At 43.0% G+C, this 24,217-nt stretch overlaps 1 protein-coding gene across 1 annotated transcript in view; it reads left to right on the plus strand.

The window, feature by feature from the left end:
• LOC138288490 (intestine-specific homeobox-like) overlaps nt 1-23,569 on the plus strand; it is an 82,732-nt gene extending 59,163 nt beyond the window's left edge. The window contains exons 4-5 of the mRNA XM_069230042.1: nt 15,918-16,034; nt 22,343-23,569. Coding sequence (XP_069086143.1) covers nt 15,918-16,034; nt 22,343-22,552 — 327 coding nt within the window. The 3' untranslated portion in view covers nt 22,553-23,569. The remainder of the gene's footprint in view (nt 1-15,917; nt 16,035-22,342) is intronic.
• The last annotated feature ends 648 nt before the right edge of the window (nt 23,570-24,217 follow it).

The raw sequence follows: 24,217 nt of genomic DNA on the forward strand, positions 1-24,217 counted from the left end.
CTCAAGAACCGCTGAACAGGGCCCTTCAAGTCAAGCACCGCTGAACAGGGCCCTTCAAGTCAAGAACCGCTGAACAGGGCACCGCCGTCTCAAGAACCGCTGAACAGGGCCCTTCAAGTCAAGAACCGCTGAACAGGGCACCGCCATCTCAAGAACCGCTGAACAGGGCCCTTCAAGTCAAGCACCGCTGAACAGGGCCCTTCAAGTCAAGAACCACTGAACAGGGCACCGCCGTCTCAAGAACCGCTGAACAGGGCCCTTCATCTCAAGAACCGCTCCGCTGGGCCCTTCATCTCAAGCACCGCTCCGCTGGGCCCTTCATCTCAAGCACCGCTCCGCTGGGCCCTTCAACTCAAGCACCGCTCCGCTGGGCCCTTCAACTCAAGCACCGCTCCGCTGGGCACCGCCGTCTCTGCGCCGCTCCGCTGGGCCCTTCATCTCAAGCACCGCTCCGCTGGGCACCGCCGTCTCTGCACCGCTCCGCTGGGCCCTTCAACTCAAGCACCGCTCCGCTGGGCACCGCCGTCTCTGCACCGCTCCGCTGGGCCCTTCAACTCAAGCACCGCTCCGCTGGTCACCGCCGTCTCTGCACCGCTCCGCTGGGCCCTTCAACTCAAGCACCGCTCCGCTGGGCACCGCCGTCTCTGTACCGCTCTGCTGGGCCCTTCATCTCAAGCACCGCTCCGCTGGGCCCTTCAACTCAAGCACCGCTCCGCTGGGCACCGGAGTCTCTGCACCACTCCGCTGGGCACCGCCGTCTCAAGCACCGCTGGCCCATTGGCAGAAGGGGCAGGCCCGCATCTGTGTCGGGCAGGGCTGCACGAAGCACTCTGGGCACCATGCCTCCTCCAGAACCAGTGGAGTCTGTAATCCACTTGTGAGACTGTGGCTTTGCACTCCCCAGGATGGCACAGTGGGCAATCCACCCACTGTAGAGACTCGTGAGACTGTGGCTTTGCACTCCCCAGGATGGCACAGTGGGCAATCCACCCACTGTAGAGACTTGTGAGACTGTGGCTTTGCACTCCCCAGGATGGCACAGTGGGCAATCCACCCACTGTAGAGACTTGTGAGACTGTGGCTTTGCACTCCCCAGGATGGCACAGTGGGCAATCCACCCACTGTAGAGACTTGTGAGACTGTGGCTTTGCACTCCCCAGGATTGAACAGTGGCCATGGAGGCCCCTCGTGGATCTGGCGTCGTGGACTCATCTGGCTGAGGTGCCCCCCCTTCCCTTCCCCCTGAGGTGCCTGTAGTTTTGCTATCTGATGCCCCTGCAGTGTTCTCTCCATTGGAGTCGGGTATCCTGTGTGGGCTTTGCCCATGTGTTTAGCCCCATTGGCCCACGAACAATGGCTGATACCCAATTTGGACAGGACAATTTACATATGTATATATAGTTATAGATGTTTGATATATTTTTTTACTTAGCCGTACAATATACTTCAAATTTCATGATCATTTTATTTTGTCTTTGCATTCTTCTGGGGGGTTTGGGGGTGTCACTCTGAGTTGTTGCTCTGCATTGATGTGTATGTAGTTGTGGGTGAGGGTGAGGGTGAGGGTGGGTGTGTCGAGTATGTGTGTCTCCGTAATTGTTTGCCTCCCCCTCCCCTGTGTAGTAGGTGCAGTACTCACCGTTGTCTTCTGCGCCGGCGTTCGTGCTCCTGGTAGAGGAGCAGGAAGACAATAGCTGGTAGGATGTGTAGTTCGGGTTCCATGCTGTCCAGATTCCTCGTGGAGTGTGTAGAGGTGAGCGTTTTCCGTTCGTAATGGCTGTTTCCGCCGTGTTTTTATCGGCGGGGCTACCGCCCCGGAAAAGGTGGCGGATTGGTGGGTTGTGATAGGGTGGGCGGTACATTGTCTCCCGCCTGTCTGTTGGCGGTGACCGCCGCGCTGTTTATTTGTCCCGCCGTGGCGGTCGGAGTGTTAAAGTGGCGGTCTCTGTTGGCGGTTTCCGCCAGGGTCAGAATTCCATTTTTTTTACTGCCTGCCTGTTGGCGGGTTGGCCGCCGCTTTAACACCGACCGCCAGGGTTGGAATGACCCCCTTTGTTCTAGATCTGTAAATTCCTCATACATGTGTGTGCATAGCAGTTACACACAGACAACTCACTTAGGCTTATTCTCTGAACAGTAGATATTTGTAGTGTTGGAGGCATGTGTACACACTCCTATTGTTAAGAAAAAAAGGTAACACAATATTTTCTTTTTAACTATATTACCTACAAATTAATCTATATTCCCATACATACCATCGGTTCCTACACATATCCTGCAACACTTGCATAGACTTACAAATACAAGTTATGTGGATAACTCCTTTAAATGATTAATAGAAAGTTTTACATTGTAAGAACATTCCACGTGTTTGTTTTATGCCTCTTTTCAGATGCAAGATGCATTTACGCACAAAAAACGATGTGATCTGAGCTGTAAGTATGGAGTCCACATCATCAAATACCCATGATAGATGTAGTGTGTGAGGAAAAGCTGAAAGAATTAGCTCGTAAAGGGGCATATTTATACTCTGTTTGCGCCGAATGTGCGTTAAAAATGTTGACGCACATTCGGCGCAAACCCTGTCACATATTTATACTTTGACGCCCGACCCCGCGGACGTCAAAATCCCACCATGTGCGTCATTTTTTGGAAGCGGGAAACTGCCTTGCGTTAATGATATGCAAGGTAGGTGTTCCCTTCCAAAAAATTACTTTAAGGCCCGTGCGCCTTATTTATACCCCAGCGTCATTTTGACGCACATGAGGGGGTGGGCCTTCAAAAACGGCGCACAGCCTGTTGTGCGCCATTTTTTAACTCCTGGGTCAAGGCAGGCGTTAAGGGATCTGTGGGCTCGGAAGGAGCCCAGAAGAGCCCTCCCCTGCCACCCTCGCCCACCCCTGGAGGACACCCATGGATGGGGGGGACCCATTCCAGGGAAGTAAAGGTAAGTTCAGGTAAGTATTTTGTAACTTTTTTTTAAGTGGCATAGGGGGGCCTATTTTGGGCCCCCCTACATGCCACTATGCCCAATCACCATGCCCAGGGGACAGAAGTCCCCTGGGCATGGCCATTGGGCAAGGGGGCATGACTCCTGTCTTTGCTAAGACAGGAGTCATGTCAATGGGGGTTGTGCGTAAAAGAAAATGGCGCATGTCCGGTTTGAGGCCCGATTTTTGCCTCAGACCTGACTTGCACCATTTTTTGATACACAACCCCCATTTTCCCATATGCCAGCGCTGCCTGGTGTGAGTCATTTTTGTTTACTCAGACCAGTCCGCAGCGCCGGCTAACATCATTCCATAAATAAGGCGCCCGCGTGGCGCGTTGGAATGGCGTTAGCCGGCTGTAACATTTTTGAGCAGTTGTGCGTCAAAAAGTATAAATATGGCCCAAAATGTCTAAAAGTGAGCCAGGGAAAACTGAATTATTGAGGGAAAAAGGGTAACCATGAGTGGCTAGAGAAGAAGAAACGCAGGTCGGAAGCTGCTTGCCCTTGCGCACATGAACGTCTTCCAGTGGATTTCAGAGCCCAAGAGGGATGAGCTAATGCCACAATGAGATAGATGGAGGCAACATCCTGAGAAAAGAAAGACGTTTACTGACATTATTTATTTATTTACTGCTACTGTGCCACTGCCACTAGAACATGCCACCAGAAGTTGCTTAAGACTGCCATAAAGTATGTAGGAGGAGAAGAACCAGGGAGAAGGGGGGGGAGGTCAGGAGTGTTCATAGCTAACAGAGCGAGCAGTTCGATTCTGCAACAAACAAAGGGACTTGAGATAGACAGGTTAAGTTTGGAGTCAGCAGGAAAGAAAGTTTATCCAGATTCAAAGTAGGCCTGGTGAGATAGCTGGGGTCATATCACTGTCAACTCCAGTGGCCAGGTGCTTTAGGGTGAGGGCCAGGAGAGGCTGACGGAACAGGACAGTCTTCCATCTCTTCTGCATCTGAGGTGGTCCTGATGTGCAGAACTGCAGGAGGCAAACTGTTCCAGGTTACTAGACCACAAGTGCTTAGTGTTTTACCACTGGCACTCTTCTTGGTGAATTATGTTAAAGTGATTTGGTTGTAAATTATTCTAAGCCAGAATGGTGGTTTCCATATCTTGAAACATTTAGACATGCATCTCGGGGCTACAAACTATAATGCTCTATGTGCAATGTATAGCATCCTAAATGTTTCCATCTGTTTGATTGTCAAAGCGTCAAAGTGGAGGAGTGATATGATCTGACTTTCTTTCAGCCCTACTGGTTAGTTTGCTGACTAATTTTGCACTAGATTAGGTTTTTGCAGGCTTGCAGGCCTTCTTTCTGGACACCAATGTACATGCTGTTGCAACAGTTGCGGTATGATAAAGTCAATAACCGTACAAATCCACATTGTGAAGAAGACTTAGCCTCAAAGTGACTTTACTAAGCATATTTAGGCGTTGATGAGTGCTTTGTAGCACTGTGTTAACTCAAGGGATAAACAAAAAGAACTGGCCTAAAAATGACTCCAAGATTTTAAGAGTTCGACCATGGACTGGGTGGCCCATCCATCAAAGGTGGTCATTGAATTGGTACCTGCCTTGGCTTCAGATTGCAAAAGAGCATTATTTCCAGTTTTCAGCCCTTAAGACAAAGATTGTTAGCCCTCATCTATTCTTACACAAGAAGTGATATCTGAACTTAACTGTTGCATCTTTCTTTGATCAGGAGGACCATGATTTGGCTGTTGTCGGCATAGGTTTGGAAAGATGTCTTGAAATATTTTATAGTCAAATCATTCACTGGACTCGAGGGTGGCTTTGCAGTCCTGGAAGATTTAAACAAGTTGTAATAAAAGAATTAGTTAATGAGGCAACTGTAATATAGAGTACAGGAACATACACTAGATGAAAGGGAGCATTACTACTGGAAGATAAGGCCATTGGAATAACAAATGTAGACTCCATGTGGGCATATAACCTTATATACAGATGATTGCAAGAATAAGAAACCTATATTTCAGAATGGTAAACAGTTCAAAGGCAGGGATTAATATGCTTTTAAGGAAGTAGGCCTGACATCAATATGTTTTACATTGAGTTTTCAATATAAACATACAAAGATGCCTACAGCAATCAAGGGGCTAACTAGTGGAACACAGAGTTTTACATTTTGCATTGCGGCAAAGGAAACAATGAACTAGTCAGATTCTGTCAATCCCTCTTAACATAATATGTGTCCGACATTAATGGATTCCGAAAGCCAACTTACGGTATAGTCTGATAGTCTTTCAATTTCTTCATCTTACCATAGTTCTCTATATGCTGTACCTGTCATCAATAAATTTAGTTGCCATGAATTGATGGATATAATTAGAATCACAATTACTTCTCTAGCCACCAATGCAATTTTATCAGCGGAAACACCTATTTTTCAAGAGCAGATTTTATGTAATGCTTCAACTGCTCTGAAGCCTTCCTTGACCAGAAGTACCTCTATTACTCCTTTAGCTACTAATTTAATCTTGCCAGTTGTAAACCCTATCTCTCAAGAGTTCACCTTAAGTAATGCTCACACTGTTCTTCGACCAAACTACTATCTTGGAATGTGGCAAGCCTCAGGTCAAAAATGGTTCAACCTGACGGAATACATTTATTGAGGAGCATGATATATGCTTGCTGCAAGAGACATAGAGCCTCAATCCTGTATATAAATCTGGCTACCTTAATTTCATTGTACCAGCAAAATCAAGTGTAGTTGGGAGAGCTTCGGGTGGCCTAACCACTTGGGTCAGAACGTCTCTGGCTTGTAAAGTCAGCAAGTTAGTCATTGACTCTTCAGATATTCTGGGGATTCAACTAACGATTAATAAGTATGTTTGGGTGGCCATTTCTAATATCCGTGGTAGAAGGCAAATTGGTAGGTTAGCTCACAAACTGTACAAGCCCTTGAGGACTATTTAGAAGAATACCACTGTCAATGTCACCTTATTCTGGCAGAGGACTTTAATACCATCTTTGAACCCCTAGACAATGATGATGTCCAGTTAACATATGAGGAGGACGAGACTTGGGGTATTCCCCATGTGGAAATTGCTACAATTAAAAGGTGACACAGACGGCTATTCAGCTAAAGGGCCTTACAGCTGAACTTGGGTTTAGGGCTGTTAATGGCCGTACAAAATCAGACTCCAGGAGAGCGTTTACATTTAACTAACAAACCTAATCACACTAGTCGCATTGACTGTATATTGGTGGACCTGAGACTGTGGTCACTTGAAGATATGGTCATCATACATAGTGCTGAGAGTGATCATAACTCTTTCAATGTCAGCTTTCTGTACTAGTCACTAATCTGATTGTTGTCTCCCTTCCATAACTAAGGGCTTTGAACTTGCATCTGATATGGGCTGGTTGAAATGGTGCTAAATAGTGACCCATCCGGACATTCTACCCGCCATAGAACAGGATTTGCAAAAGTTGCTTGCTTTAATTTATGATGGTATTTCTAGTGAAAGGGGGATTCATAATAATAGCACTCTACACTGTTAGTTTTTTAAACATATTTTAGTATATTTTACAATTCTTGTTACCAGCTTCAAAAGTTATACCTACAAGCATAGTTCTTGGTATAATGGGGAATGTCGACATCTAAAAAGCGCATTGGTACAGGCCATCAAGGCTAAGGGCCTTGGCCAAATTCGTATCAGTAGGATAGCCTACAAAATGTGTTTGGTCAATACAAAAAGGGCCTGGGATGAACAAAGGTGGTAGGACCCCAAAGAGGCTTCTTCAGCTAGAGAGCACTACATTTTGGGCATTGGTTTCCAAGGGTAGTAACCCCGCTTCTTTGGAACCCAATAATTATGTCTTTCTGTTCAAGTGGTTTGCCATCTTTAAGAATTTATATCATGATGGCACTGCGGGTATAACCGAGGACTCTTTCCTGTCTCCTTCCTCCTCGTGTAGTTGTACCAATGTTCGTCATGTCTGATATTTTAGACTCTTTTAAAGCTATTAATAGAAGTGGGGACACCAGCCCAGATGGCATACCAAGTATCTTCCTCCATGATATTTGTTAAAATGTGGGTCTCTAGTTGGCAGAGAGGCCCATTTTCCAACAATATTGATGCTTGGTCTAAATATGTTCTTATCCTCGCCAATGCTATTGCCAAGGGAGCCCCTATACCTGATTCTTTGAAAGGCGCTGTAGTGTTATCAATTTATAAGAAGGGCGACAGGTCCCAGCCCGGGAATTATAGGCATATTAGTTTAATAGACCACTCATAAAAGGTCTTTAGTCACTGCCAGCTATTGACCAAATCTTCAATTTTTTGTTAATCTATTGGAATACAGCATGTTGCCTTTGTTGATGTAAAATCTGCTTTTGACTTGGTCGCCACGCTAATTTTTTTTCTTTTAATTTGTGTGGCAAGAAAAGTCTGGTTAGGAGTTTACAACGCTAATAGCTCTAACTCGATCAAATGCGAGACCCGTTGCATTGCAAATGCTTGTTAAAACTTCTTGTTATTATGAGCAGTTTTGGGATACTACTACAATACCGTTGGACAGAAAGCTGTACTTCCAGTTCAGAGTGGGCACCTTATCGCTGAGATCATTTACCTCTAAGTGGTTGGTATCTGAATCTGTGGTTTGCCCTGCGTGCGACCTCTCAAAGGAATCTGTCCCCCATGATTTTTTTGCTTACCCTACTTATGCCTGTGCACGTTCTTTCTGGCTTTCACCTCTTTGCAGACAGCTTGGTACCAGAAGTCATAGTACCCCTCTTCGCATACTTAGATCTGACTGCCGGCCACTATATGCCTTTGCAGTTGCTAAATACTTGGGTGCTGTGTGTCTGGTTCACAGGAAGGTCCCTTCTTCGTATATGTGACATGTTGTTGCCTAAGTGTTATGTTTTTTTAACTCACTTTTAATGCGTGCGATTGGACGTCCCTTTGTATCCACTCAATGGATTTTTATGTACACTGTATGAGTTGTTGCTTTTTTCAATTTTTTATTTCTTTCTGATGATATTACTCATGTTATTTTTGCTATTGCATAAACTTTTATGGCTTTGTAGCCGAAATAACGTTTTTGAAATTTGAAGAAAAAAAACTAACCCTTGCACCCCCCACACCATCCATGAAAACATTCACCTCTGAGCGACATGAACACCTGCCCCACTTGCACAGTGACGTGTTTCTCCTCCTCTTTCTGAATCTCCATTGACCCCAAAGTCATAGTTACTCACGACAAAGTCATTTTAGGTCGAGCGTTCGACGTGTAGTATACTTAAGTATACTTATACTGTGAAGAAAAGCTATTTGATTTGTTAGTTGCAGTGTCCTTCAAAAAATCTTGCTTTCTAGTGGTCAGTTCTGCCTCTTTGTCCTGCCTTGTTTCACTTTGGGAGCAGCACAAAGTACTGTGTAATTACGCTATGTCCTGTTTAACTCTTCTGTACGGGACTTTTTTTGGCATTTGCCTGTTTCACCTAAACAGTGTGGGTGCTTGTTCAGTCCCTCCTCCCCACCAGCTCCCTCTGCAAACATAATAAAACTGAGGGGGGCTTTTCTCAGGCAAGCTCGCTCTTGCTCTCTTCCTCTTGTTATTTTTATTTTCAGTCTGTCTGGCAATAAAAGTCCAGTCAGTAATTGAGCAAACACAACACCATTGCATTCCAAATGCTTGTTTTTTTTAGTTGTTCATCCACATATTTCAGTGGTATATAACAGCATGGGAACTGACTATTGTTATCTTTCTTAGAACTCCAAGAGAACCCTAATCCCTTATAACCCTGCCGGAACTACTGCAGATCCCATTAGCTCTCCAGACATACATCGCCAAGCATGTAACACAAGTGCTTGATTTCCTTGTTTTTGGCTGAAAACACAAGCACTCATGTTAAGGACTGAGTACAAACAAAAAATGTGCGTCGGAGCGTGGAGCAGCTGAAAGCACAAACCCTCGTGTTAAGTGCTGAAAACAAACTAAACAAGCGTTCGTGTTTCTGACCCTTCGTTCTCCAACACACTTTTTATGCACATATATGATCTGGGCAGGGACCGAAATCTGGCTGCTGACGAGAAGAGGTGCAGCATCAACTGGGATTACCACAGTGTGGGTGCTGCCACTGTTTCGAAGCAGGATTGCATTTTCTACTCAGCTGACTCGTACCCCGACCGTGGTGCACAAAGCTATGCCATACCTTTTCGACAATCCGAGAACTAAAGGCGTTAACTGTGTTAATGCACTGTGTATGTCAGTGGTTCCCAACCTTTTGACTTCTGTGGACCCCCATTTTATCAATACTGGGGCCCGGGGACCCCACTGAATCATTATTGGAACCCGGGGACCCCCACTGAGTCATTACTGATCGCTGGGACCTAATATTATTACATTTTTTAAGCAGTCACAGACCCCCTGAGGAGGCTTTGCGGACCCCCAGGGGTCCCACAGGTTGGGAACCACTGGTGTATGTAATAAAACCAGCCCAGAGCCATACACAAATGCGTTAACATTGCCAGCGCCTATAGCTCTCGTTTTGCTGAGACCTGTTGACATTGCCAATGCCTGTTAACCTTTGTATTCATCATCTAATGCAGTTCACCAGATTTCATGGTGTGAACCTCACGAATTATGCAGTCGATATGCAACTGCTTATATCTGTAGATTATTTGATGCCTCTTTTAGACATGTTTCATCAGTGTATGACAGCAGTTGATTCTTGGTTGTCAGACAAATCGTAGAAATGTATCATGGCCGAAACTGAAGTTCTGTGCTGCACTGATAATAGTCTATCACTGACATTACCTGCGAAGTTTTGGCCAGCCCCCTATGGGTCTCCTTGTCCAGCTGAGTCGGTTCAAAACCTCAGATTCTAAATCGACAACAAACTACCCCTTTCTAGACAGTCCAGTCAGCTATCTTCAACCTGTGTCTAATTGCTGTGAGTCTTGCAGAGAAATGTACCACTTTTTCCGGTTTCTCTCTGTCCCTTGGTGGCCCAACGGACTAATTTGAACGGAATGCACTATTGCAACTCACTATTTCTCTGCTGTCCTCACTATAGGCTCAATAGTATGTTTCTGTCTTTGCCGTTCATCATGCTTTATGGAAATGGCCTTTGCGCCAGGACACCTGTGTCGGTAATAATGCACTCTAAAAGTACTGACAAAACTTAGCATAGAATGCTGCAGTGTGCCAGAGAGCCTCTCAGCATACTCCTGACCAAAAGAAAATATATTAGGTGAGTCTCACTGTGACAACATGACAATATGTTTAGTACACGCTCTTGTTCAACAAGCAGGACAGAAAGTAGGAATTGAGTGACATAGTGGAAAGGAAAGCACTCACCCCCCATAAACTGTACACTGTGTTTATTTGGCATTAAATCTACTCGAAGTGGTGTAATGCAGTACAAAGGGTTCAAATCAATGTGTTATGTTGCAAAAAAAAATGCTTTCTTGATTTTTTTCAAGAACAACCTAGAGGCAGGCACAATTCCTTCCTTGAAATATGCTACCAAAAACTGTTTTTTTGGACTACAAAAGTGAACAGTTCTTAAAATGGACAGTCCTGTGTCTTCATGTTAAGAATGTCCCATTTATTTGGCTAGTGTTAGCTATTTTTGTCACAAATGGTTTGCTGTACTAGCTTCACACCTTGATTTTAAAGCTAAGTTAAATAAATCATAGCTTCACTGATAGGCATAGCCAGGAGTTGGGCATTAATGTTGGACAGCCCATGTGCCCCCTGTTCTTTGTGTCGAATGGTATAGGAATGGGAGTATCAATTATTCAGCAGCTTCTCATAAACCATAAATATGTACTTTTTAGGTTGAGCGTAGCAATGCGCAAGCGCTGCTTTTCTGACATGTTGGTATGTATCTGGACTTTTAACCACGCCCACCACACGCCCATCACTATCACTCGTTCATGGACTTGCCATTCAAAAATCCTTTGTTTTCGTTGGTCAATGCTTTATGTTTGTCCCTCCTTGGGGCGGTTATGTTACCGCCTTGGCCATCGACCCTGTTACATGTCCACTTTTGCCGATAACTTTGACTCCAAGCAAACTTCTTTTTCCTTTTGTGTCTCTCCTTTGCGCTTTCCCTCTGCGCTCACGACGGCGGTGGCAATTTGAATTGGCACGCTTATGTAATCTGTTTCTTTCTATTTTCAGTTTGTGTGGCAAGAAAAGTCCAGTTAGGAATTTACAACTCTAATAGCTCTAATTCGAGCAACGCGAGACCCATTGCATTGCAAATGCTTGTTAGTTATGTGAGGAGCTGCAATGTTCTGACTCTCAGTTGGCAGTACTTCAGTACTCTCTCTAGCATGTAGGCTAGCAATGGTTTGCAAATCTTTTTATTTTCTGTTTTAACATTACTACTGCCCATGTAATTGCTAGGATAATCCCCAATTTCCCATTCCACTGGTTTACACATTGGGAGATGCTTTATTTTTCACTGGCTTGCTATGATCAATTTAGCAGATTAAAAGCGGAGATATAGTAAGGATATGTCCATTCATGCAGCCCCTCGCAAACCTGTGGCCTTAAACTCAATACCATCACCTACAACTTCCAGGATGGCAAAACCCCAGATCGTCTTAATTTCTGCTAATCTCTCCTGGCATATGGCATTTTAAACAATCATTGGCATGAAAATAGTTCTGGCTTCAGTGTGCCAGCAGGCGCAAAAACAAGCATAGGCAAATACATAAAAAGTATTCGTGACAGGGCTCATCTTTCTGTGCCTTCTACGTCTTAGCCCTATTTTGTTGTTCCACAAGCATGAGGCATTGCATGGCATCAGCGATGCAGGCCCAGGGAGGTGAAAAACAGTAGCATCTTGCGCATTAAAGCCAGACTTATTGGCTGGGGGTCGCTAGATTTTTTATTTTCTGTTTAGCTTGGAGAGTCGCATTACGGCAAAGCTTTTTAGAGGAATGAAGAAATGATTTTACCAGTACAACATGAAGAAGAACTTAATTTCCACTCTATGTATTCGTATGGAGTTGCTACCATCATTGACTGCACTTTGTAAAAAACAAAACTCCTAATTTTGGTACTTGATAATTTCAATAAATATTTCTGTAGTTCATTGACTCTAGCGGTTTAATTTCATATGACAGGAATTATAACCACTTGCATATCTGTATGAGTAAAATGGAAATAGGGTTTGAACTTTCTAACTTTAAATAAGAACCAAAGTGGAGAGCTGAAAATGCAAACACCTTTTCTGGGCCAGTTCCTTCAACATACTGATTCAGGGAGAAAAGGATGTGAAAACGAGTTAACCAACCATGTGATAGTGAACCTATTGAAGTCTTTTCCCTCCTTTAGACGAGAGCTGTCCAGTGTTGGTGGACAATGCCCAGATTCTGACGCTATATATTTACAAACTCTGAATAATCAGGGGTTCTCCTGAAAATCTGGCATGTCACTGACCCGTTTGGTCTAATGTTGAGCACTCATGCCCTACTCAAGAAACCCAAATTATGTTAGGCAACAAGAGATTCAATTTAAATATTGAAAAATGTAATCCCGGCAGGTATACCATTATAATCGCATATTGTACTAAATATTTACTTTATATTTATAATCTCTGTTAAGAGCTTTGGCACTATTTAGAGTGCTTGACAACATCATACATTGGGTCTACGTATGTAGTTCATTTTTCTATTTTATGGATTTGATGATCAAGTTAATTCAGGTATCTTGGGATATTTTACTGCTTTACTATCTAACATATCTGAAAAGATGGGCAAGACTGAGAGGGATTGCTACTCTATCCAGTTGGGCGATGATTTTAACTAAGCAGATTTTAATGGAGGTATGAGTAAAAACATAGTAAAAAAATTAGAGGAACAAAGCACCTATTGGATCAAACGTAGAAGTAGTAACTGAGGTGGAGCATTGTGAGTTGGTCCTAGATACGCTGCCGAATAGTGAATAAATAGTAATGCTGCTAATAACAAAGAAGAAAGCCCATTTCCGATTGGTAAAGCAACAAAGGATTCTTCTATCAGCAGAAGAATCCTTTAATGTGAATAGCTACAGCCACAAGGATACAGATTTTTTTATGAATGTCCTAGATGCTGTTAAAATAGCACGTGCTCAAGATAGTAACTTTGTAGCATTTCTGGATGCCATTATAAATCTGTTCTTGATCTCAAAAAGAGACCTAATTAAACCAAATTACACAACATGTCTCTATGCCTGAAGAGGGTGTTTTGATCAGTAAACGCAGGTTAGAGATACTGCAATTATTGGGAATAAAACCAACAGAAGTAAAACATTTTTAGAAAGCCCGAGTAACTCTAAAGGCAGTGGTAGCTCTGAATTGCAGCCATTATAGCAACATTCTTATTAAAAGGAGAAAGTAATAATCAATAAATCCAGAACCCAAAGTTGATGTAAAGTCTGATCTAGATCACTCCATCGGCCTCATTCATTCTGATGAAGTAATAATTTTACAGTTCCATCGTTAAATCCAGCCATGGGATGGATAGTAGACAAATGGATTAGCATAAATAGAGTAACATATGAAATAATGATAGGAGGCTGAAATTAAAGACTTTGTATAATCACTCCCGGCTACACCTCATTCAACCATAGGAACAGACACCTTCAGGATACTGCCCAAGATGAAAACTGTAGCATGCACAGTATCAGTGGAAGAACAAGTTAATTAGGTGGTTCCATATTGTCAGTTTTTCCTTTAAATATTTAGGAAAAAACTCATCCAATGCAAGAAACCCTAGGCAATTGTACTCTGCAAAACGTGTGAGCTCGAAACTCTACTAAATCAACCAATTTTATATTGGAACTCCAGGAATAATCATAAATCATCCTCGCAACGTCCAAACTTCTACTATGGGTCAGGTGTAAACTGGTGTGCATTCCCTCTGCCCCTCCCAAGTTGTGTTACACTTGGATTGCAAAAGTATACCTGGCAACATTCCTGGTTCCCCGTCAACAAAAGGATCATCTTTAAACTCCTGATCCACGCTCACAAGGCTCTCCACAAAGCCAGACCTGCCTACCTCAACGAGCGTCTCAACTTCCACATCCCGCCACTCCAGCTCCGCTCCGCCAACCTCGCCCTCACGACCGTCCTCCCTATCCATGTACCACAACCAGCGGCAGATTCTTCTCCCACCTTGCCGCCAAAACCTGGAACTCCCTCCCGTCATCCTACGTCTGACCCAGGACCTCCTGTTCTTCAGTATGCACCTCAAGACCTGGCTCTTCAAGCAGTAGCACCTTCCCCCCCAGCGCCTTGAGGCCCTACCGGGTGAGTAGCGCGCTTAACAAATTACTGATTGATTGATTGACTGACTAGGCTTTCTATCGAAGTTCCGGACACCAGCTCAACAGAGGTATACATTATACCTAAAAGTATTCAAAATGAAAAGTACAGGCAAAAGAACAATAACATTCCTTCGCCTGTAATTCAGGCAGTGAAAAGCACGATGGGGCTGTCCATGGGGGCCCCTGCACTGCCGATGCCAAGTATTAAGACCGCCAGCACCGCCAGGATGTCGACCGGCGGCAACCTGGTGGTGCAGGCGGTCAGTCCGTGGCGGCTCCGTCACGGTCATATTGTGGAGGCCGGACCACTGCTTTGGCGGCGGTCTGTTCGCCAATGCGAGTCTGGCGATCCCAAGGCCGCCAGACTCGTAACAAGGGCCTAAGTCATGTGACCCAGGGTACAGGCTTCAAGCACCAAATGGTTAGGACAAGAAAATGCCAAGTTTCTAAAAGTGCAATTTTCAGACTTGTGACTTAAAAGCTGATTTTCCAAATCAAGAGGGTCTTAAATAGCATTCCTTAGACACCAAACTCGACATTCCTACCTGCTTCTAATTGAAAGCTGTTAGATCTGGCATCCTTGGCATGGTTTTCCTCCTAACTTTTAGCCTTCAACCCTCCAGTTTTGCTGACTTCATTTTTGCTGGCCTTAGGAGTGTTCTCACTTGACCACTGCTAACCAGCAAAGAAGTGCTTTTGGTCTCTCCTTAGAATATGGTAGAATGTATTTATACTACCTGTGCCTAGGGCCTGTAAATGAAATGCTACTAGTGGACCTGCAGCACTGATTCTACCACCCACATAAGTAGACCTTTAAACATGTCTCATGACTGCCACTACCTGTACTAGTAGCATGTATTTAAAGGCCCTGGGAATATGTAGTATACCTTTCTTAGGGACTTACAAGTAAATGAAAGGTGCCAATTGGATGTAAGCCAATTTCACCAGGTTTAAAGGAGAGAGAACACACATGCTAGCACTGGTTAGCAGTGGTAAAGTGTGCAGAGTCCTGAAAGCCAACAAAAACAGGCTCAGAAAACAGGAGGGTGAAGGCAAATATTATGGGGGTGTCCCTGCAGAAAGGGCAAGTCCGACAGAAACCTTAGGATAAAGCACAAACAAAATCGATTGCATAAACATATACATTCAAAAACAGATTTTCTTTGAACGCTCCCAAAATAATCTATTTGCAATGGTTGCTCGAAATTACATTGCCTTTAATAGTCACAAAGAAGCTTGGAGAGTATCTATACTCAGAGAGGTAAATAGAGCAGATCGGTTTTGTTGTACACTGTATGTGTCAAACCCAATGGAAAACTTCCCATCGCTGCCAGTGATTACAGTCTTGGGTGAAAGAATCAATGGTATTGATTCACCTGTAGAGTGGATTCTGACCAGGTTTATCCAGATCAGTGCATCCTAGCCTGTGGGGGCATGTTTTGGAAGAGCTGCTAGGGTCACAGATCATCTTTCAAAATGTGAAGACATGCTCCAGTGACACATATTGACTCTTTTTAGATATCTCTAAAAAACTGGATGTACATTAAAAATTACCTAATCAGTTTGAAATTGAAAGAGAACAGTTGCATTGACCCTAATTTTGTATCCCACCTCTAAACAGATATGGTTCCAGAACCGCCGAGCAAAGTGGAGAAAATATGAGAAGCTTGGCAACTTTGGAGGCTTGCAAAACCTCATGGAAATTGACATGACTCCAGCTCCAAAGCCTAATGTCCCGGTAAGAGCCAAATGCTATTGAGTGCAGTATGGTGCACAGTACCACATCACGCTTCTGTGTACCGCAATGGGCCATAGAGGTTGTTGGTTGCAAATTGTCATTTGCTTTACATGCCTGTATACATTTTCTCACATAAGCAAACAATGAACCTTGTACTGAATCAGAAGGTACAAAATATTCTGTTGTCAATGACTTTTGCTGCCAGGGTACATTGAAGAGCCAGGGGCTACAAGGGATATTGCTGACTCAAGGAGTTGTCCAAGATGAGGTGTGTGTCAACTTATCTAAAATCCTAAATGGAAATTCAAATGTTGTGAATCCATAATTATAGAGTAATTGTTGCAGCAAAGAATTGTCTAAGTCCACTGACCCTTGCCAATGGCACATTTGTTTTGAGCTAATTACCACCAAAGAAATCTAATACAAAAAATACATGATTGGTACCAGGTGTATTCTCAGGATTCTGGTAACATTTTTAAACCTCTTGGCTTTCAGCCTCATTTGTTAATGATGTCACTAGTACCGCTCAATGGCAATATTGGACTATTGGACCTTATTAAGTGTGTGTGTGTTATATATATCCTCTGAAAAAAACAAAGCATAAATTGAAGTTATGGTTACCTTTAGTTATAACACATTAACATATGTTTACAAAAAACCTTAGTACAAATTGACAGAGAAAACAGAAAACTAGTGAAATGTGCAAATTATGGTTGGAACTGCAATCCATAATTCATAAAGCTCACATAAACATCTAAGTCACACATCAGATGCTGTGCTCTTGACCTCACACTTGATGTGCAAATACAAGTGTTACAAATAATGGTTTGAGGATGTATTGTTATTTAATTACACTGTACTTTTAGGTGTTGTTACATATTTGGATAAATATTGTGAGGGCATAAGAATTGCATTTGTGCTCAACCCGGTAGGTATAAAACCTGCTTCATGACGCCGTCACCCATGTCCGGCCCTCATGTACATGCAACCAACTGTGGAGGCTTTTCATTTTAACAACCTTTACATCAACACAAGGATTGGGAAACATTCCTTAGTTTGCCATACCATCTTCTCCCCTTTTCCTGTGTGTCACAGTATATACAAGGATACATCCCTTGATCCAGTGAATAAGAAAATGATGCTGACAGTGTTTGTGTCTGTCTAGCAGATCTGCAGATACCATGGTGAAAACTACATTTTCCCCATGTTTGAGAGCAACATTTTCTCCTCTTGTACTGTCCCCATGCTCCTTGGATGTAAGAAGATTCACTGTTCCCTTGTGTCACATAACAGCAGCTGCAACAAACATTCTGAGGTTTTTGCCCACCAGCCTAGCGGGAACACTTAATGGGTCTAGCGGGGAGGTAGCCATTGTGGTGGCAACCTCCCTGTCAGAAGCCAAACTCCTTATGAGGCCCTTTGTCCCTTTCTAGTGGAGTGTGGATGGCACTGTGCTAATTCTGTTCTTAAAAACATTGCTAGGAAAACAGACATTTGAGGTGAGCAGATTCAGAGTGTTGCTGATAGTGTAGGGTGGTCTGTACAGAAGCTGCTCTCCACCTAAACGTGGGAACTACCCGGAGCTCTCTGCTTCTTTTTTAGATATATATATCTATACATATATATATATATATATATATATCTATATATATATAGATATATATATATATATATATATATATATATATATATGTATAGATATATATATATAGATATATAGATATATTACTATAATTCTATATATACTATAACTCGTACCATAAGGTAACTATAATTCACTCGCTCCCCCCGGCCATGCACAGTTTTGGCATCATTGATGATATTTCAGAAGTAGCAGTGATGCTATCAATGATGTCATAGATCATATCATAAGTGATGTAATATGTATGGTAATTAGCAGTGTCTGTCAAGGGCACAAGTTATAGTTACTTGATATAACTATAGATGGTCAATTTCAGTGGTTTGTACATTGAAAACTGTATTCCCTACATCCAGCCCCCACTGACAATCAAGCCCATGTTCCGCACGGCCTTTGGCCAAGGACAGAGTGGGACTGGTCACAGGACCTGGCTTCCAGCCAAGCCCTGCATTCAACCCCTCATGCATAGGTGATTCCATGCCACGCAAATCCTTTGACCTTGCCTGGTGTGTGATCGGCTGCGGGCCAGGCCCTGCATGAAACCTCCAGGCCTACTGAGATTGTCAAAGGGTCAGAGCACCAAAATATAAAAAGTGGACCCATTGCCTAATGAAATTTATTTTTTTAATTAATTCACAACAATGTTTAATAAAAAATATTTGTCCTAAAAATTATAATCAAGTTTTATTTAAAAACAAACCTCAACACATCTTTGGGTTCCTTTTTTAAAAAATTTCAAGCTGCAAAATGCCAGTGCTTTAAGAAATGACCTAGTAGACAAACTGTTTTCTTTTTTTTTAATGTCACAGGGTAGAGAGACGCAGAACTTCCTGCTGGTCCTCACAGCATTTCCAAATGTTTGGGTTTGTGGACCTTTGGACACCGTCCCTGCGCTTGCCCCGGAGAATGGAGGTTCACCGGGCCATTGAAAGTCAATGGGATGGGGCTGCTTGACCCCTACTCATTATCTAAGTTGCATCCCAGAGTATGGGGCCCCTTGGGTAATTTCCAAGCTCAGGGATGGGGGCCCTCCTGCCCTTTATGAAAATGACAGCTCCGGGGGATAGGGTCCCTGAGGCCTTTTGGAGGCTTGTGGAGGGGACCCACGCACCCTCCTCACCTTTATTTTGTATTCAGAACTGGAGGATGGGGTCCCCAGGCCTTTTCATGCTCAGGGAGGATGGGGTACCCGGGGCTTCTTAGAGGCTTAGGGCGGGGGCCATGCACCACTGTCCCCCAAAATAATAAATGTGCAATTCCCCTGGGTACTGTGACTCCCCCACCCCGGAGAGGTGTTTTATTTATAGTACAGGAGCCCAAACATTTTTTATTAATTTTACTGTAGATTCACAAATTTGCAGCAAAGTTAAAAAACAAAATTGGCCCCAGTAGGTATCCCTACCTGCTTACTTTATAGGACTGTTTTTGATGTGGAGGCAGCCAACCAGATCTCGGCTTGAGAACTGTCAGGTCTGCGGATCTTCCACTGCATGATACATACAAAGTTTTGAGCATTCATTGCTCAAAACTACTGAACGGATTTACACAAAAGCACACTTTCTGCCAAATTTGGTGTACATCAGTGTAGGTGTTGGGAATGTAGCCGTGTCTAAAGTTCCAATGGAAAAAGGAATAGGGAAAATACATTTTAGGACCCACACTTTCTCTCAGCCCTTGTTTGATAGATCGCAGCAAAACTTTCCATGCACAAACTAGGCAAGAAAGAGCACTTTTTTGGAAACTTTGATTAACATTTATCACATGGTGCCAAAGTTATAAGGAAAAACAATGCTTTTTCTGTGGAAACATGATGACCACTACTGGGATATATACACGGAAAGGCGAGCCAGGGCTGAAACAAGTGTGTGGCTAAAATCTTGGACTCTGTGCACGGGCAGATCCCTGAAAATGTTTGCTATGTAATTCAAACAACTAACATCACCTAAAATATGATAGTCTCTTCAAAATTCAACCCTTGTTTAAAATTTGGAAGCTTCAACAATAAAATGTCACAACATTATAGCACTGCACTGAGAAGTACTTATTAAAAGTGATCGTTTTAAAACATTAACCATTAGTGAATTAAGTAGACAAGACAGTTGTCATGTAAGCTGTGTAATGATCAACATTATAGTCGATTAAATCAAAAATATTTGTTTTCTTACTACTAACATTTTAAAATATTTGCCCAAGATCACACAAGTTAAGCAGGGAAGCCACGATTTATCCAGGTTTTCTGGACTCACCTTGTGCAAGTCAGCTAGTATATGGTTATGTATTTGTCTTTCCTTGTGTTAAGGCTTTGTTTTTACCTCTGTGCAGTTTCCTTGAGATTTTATATAGCACGTACTTAGAGCACTTTATATGAACACCAGTTACATTACACAAGGTTGCATTCATTGTTAATAGGCATGGGGAGATTGAGTGGCTTGCCCAGATGCCAAGACTTGAACCTGGTTCCCCATTGCCATTGTCTGCAGCTCTGGCCAACAAGCAACATCCTGGGTAGAGGGAGGGAGGGAGGCAGGTAGAAGCCAGGATGAAAGTTCGGCTCCTAATGGACTTGGGGCTTTCAGTGGCTCACCCACACAGACACACCCAGACACACATACATAAAAATATATGCATTTGTGTGTGTGTATAAATATACATACAGTGCACATGAGAGATCACCAGTATGTAATTATGTGTAGGTCACAGTTCCATAGGAAGAGTGTTTCTTGTTTTGCTTATAACTTTGGCGCCGTTTGACAAATCTTTGCAAAACTTTTAAAACCTAAAGTCCATCCACTTCAGCATTTTTTGCTGGAAAGTTTTAGGCTGATACGTTATGTGGCGGCTGAGAAAAGTGTAGGTCCCAAACCACTATTTTCCCAATGCAATTTCCATAGGGATATTTGGGCAACAGAGAGACTGTTGAACAGCATTTCATCAATTTTGAGAGAAAGCTAGATCTTTATTCAGTAAGCATGCGTTTTGTGATTGGCTGTAAATCTGTTCAGCCATTTTTGATACATTAAGGTTAAATTAATAGTGAGTGATATCTAGTACTGGGGGCCTACAGCGGGAAATAAAATGTCAAAATAAACAGTCTGATTGCCTCGGCCCAGTGGAGCCAAGATTGGTCCAACAGACCAATAGTTTTGATTGGCTGGCCTCAACATGAACAGAAATGTTGCGGGAACCATGATAGGACTTAGGGCCAGATGTAGCAAATAAAATATTTGCGAGTTGCAAAGTGCGAGTCCATGCGACTCGCAATTTGCAACTCGCAAATTGGTATGCAGTACGGTGTCTCAGACACCGACTGCGACTCGCTATGGGGTCGCAATGACCCACCTCATGAATATGCATGAGGTGGGTCGCAAATTGCGGCCCCATAGCGAGTCAAGGCACTCGCAAACATGGAGGCCTGCTGTAGTCAGCAGACCTCCGTGTTCGTGACTGCTTTAAATAAAGCAGTTTTTTTTTTTTTTTTAAGTGTAGCCCGTTTTCCTTAAAGGAAAACAAGCTGCACTTAAAAAAAAAAAAGAAAGCTTTAGTTTCGGTATTTTTTCAGGGCAGGGAGTGGTCCCTTGGACCACTACCTGCCCTGAAAAAATAATATGGGGTCCAGCCACAAAGGGGAAGGGGTCCCATGGGGACCCCTTCCCGTTTGCGAGTGGGTTACCATCCACTTCAAGTGGATGGTAACTGCGACTCCATTTGCGACCAATGGAATTGCATCCCACTGCGAGTCGCAAATAGGAAGGGAACACCCCTTCCTATTTGCGAGTCGGAAAATGCATTTTGCGAGTCGGTCCCGACTCGCAAAATGCATTTCTGCATAGGAAACTCACATTTGCGACTCGCAAACGGCCATTTTTGCCGTTTGCGAGTCGCAAATCGTTTCCTACATCTGGCCCTAGGTGACTTGTTCCTGAGTATTAAAAAATTCCCTGACCCTCTTGGCCTTGTTGGGGGTCCCGGAAGGACACTCGTTGTGAACAAAATGTAAAAAAAAAAAAATGAAGATCATCCTAGCCCTGCAATACTCATGTGGGAGCCAGCTTGGCCCCCATATACTTTGGGGGGGGGGGGTTAGCTGCCTGCGGGGGTTGGGCACTGTGCTGGGGTTTGGCTGCAGACAAATCGTAATAAGATCTTACTTTACATAAAAAAAATACATAAAAATGTACATTCACAAAAAAGCAAAAGGTAAAGTGGAGTTATACGTAAGTCAGTAGAATTTTTAATTTATTTTATCAAAACCTTAGAAATTCACTGAAAAAACAAAGGTTAAAGTGGGAGTAAAAACCTTTTTCAAGTTAACTACCCCAAAATAAACATGTAATATAAAACAAAGCATAACTATTTCCAGGTATAATACGGCCCTACGCTGCCATCTCCAGATTCTGGTGAAATTTAAAAGCCATGAGACCTTTGGCCCCAAAGGTTTTGTTGTCACTAGAACAAACTTTGATGGCAATATTGGCCCATATTAAACCATACTACATAGTATTACCCCCTTCCCAAACGTATGCTCTTGCTCGCTCTCTCTCTCCATATATAAATATATATATATACACACACACACACACATATATAGACTACTATCGATTTTCTTTTTATGATGTCTTCCATTACATTTAGACTTATTTTCACAAATGTTCTTTCTGTTTTTTCACAGCTGGATTTTAACCTGCTCAGGCTTCCTGGAAACTATTACTCTCCCATCCATGGCTATCAGACATCCATGCTTGCTCCCAGCATGCTGCCCTTTTCATCACAACTACAGGGATTACCTTTTCCAACACCACTTCAGCTTAGTTTTCCATCGTATGTCCTGCCACTCTCTACAAAGGGTGGATGGAGCTGCGTCTGTTCCACCCCCACTTAATTGACAGTCTTCTTCCTAAGTTCCACACAAGGTGCCAGAAGGAATGTATCAGCATTGTACACCTTCAAGAAGGTCAACTTGGATTCCAGTGGCTGACCCTATGGTACTTCCTGTTCACCGAAAGACATGAAACAGTGGATGTAGCTCTGTTCACAGACAGAGTGGCCTGGGCCGTAGATGCGATGGCATCCTGGTATCTTTTTGCACCTCTAGCCTGTAGGACGTTTGTCAATTCTTCGAGCTACTTTTCTGAACTATAACAAACAAAAGGCTATTCCTCACCCAAGCTGCAGTCCCCTTCTCCGAGCTGTATGAGGAGAAAGGGTAACTATGGACTGGTATCATAAGTCTCTCAGACAAGAAGAAGGACTTTAATTGTCATAGCTGTGGTTCTCACTTGCAGTTAGTAAAGAGGATCCACCAGTGACAGAAGCTGAGAAGTTCTGCTAAACTCATCAAGATTAGAAGATCATGGTGTTGAGCACAAGGGATATCCATGACAAGGGATTACCAAAGATAGGGTTTGTATGCATAAACCATAGCTTACTACAGTCCTAACCATGCACAAAGGTGCCAGAACTCTGGGAATAGCATTGTTATGGAGATTGTTGAAACCTCAAAGATGAAGAACAAGAAAAGTATTCAATATTTATCGAGGTGAACTTGGTTGGCAGAGCACATTTGCCTTGGACTTAAGTCAGCCATGTTCAACAGCCATGTTTGCAGTAATCCCTTGCTTCTGTGTTATTAGAATTTTCTTATGGAAAGGCTGAGTGCATAACCAAAGAGAGCATATAACTGGATAGTGCAGCGTCAGTGTGGACAAGCGATCGCTGCTGTGTTTTTCGTATTGACCATTGGAAGGATGCAGGCCACTTGCTGGACTCAAAGGACCAGATGTAGCCAACAGGGTTCATACTCTCCCATGCACTGCATTTAGTGAAAATCATTGGCACTGAAGATCATGAGGTTAGGTCAAAGATGAACACGTTTACTCAGCCTTTATGGACACTTTAATACCGAAATAAAAATTAGAAGTGTTGTCAGTGGTTATATGTTTCGACAATTTTTATAAGGGCACTCTCGCTATCTGCTTGGTCAATATAATTTAGTACATTACAACTAATAGAGCAGGGGCATACGAAGCAGTAGATATATATTGATGGTGGGGTTCGGACATCATCTTACTCCTGGATATGCAATTTCACGGATACAAAGAAAGAATATTACAAAAATTCCTTTCTCCCAGGCAAGTTGGTATAACAGTACCTCTAAGCATATTTTTGAAAGGGTGTGTAACCCTAGTTTACACACAAGCAGCTAAAGCCCTGGTGTGTCATGTACAATCTGGCGCTGTGTTCCCTAAGGACAAAACATGAAGGATGGGGGTGAAGGAACACAAATATAAAGTTCTATGTTACTACCTCGACGTTACATATTTTAAGCACAATTTACATTAGTGCCGATACATCGCCAGCCACAAAATCCAGTATAGTATATTGTAGATGTATTTTTGCACACTTAAAAACTAGTACCTCAGCCCTACAACTTTAAAAAAAAAAAAAAAAAAAATTAGTTGTAATTAATTTCTCTTTACATACATATTTGGTTAACCGAATTATAACCTTAATGTTATTATTAACCTTAACATGAATTACATGTGCT

The sequence above is a fragment of the Pleurodeles waltl genome, chromosome 4_1, assembly GCF_031143425.1.
Source record: "Pleurodeles waltl isolate 20211129_DDA chromosome 4_1, aPleWal1.hap1.20221129, whole genome shotgun sequence".
Lineage (NCBI taxonomy): Eukaryota > Metazoa > Chordata > Amphibia > Caudata > Salamandridae > Pleurodeles > Pleurodeles waltl.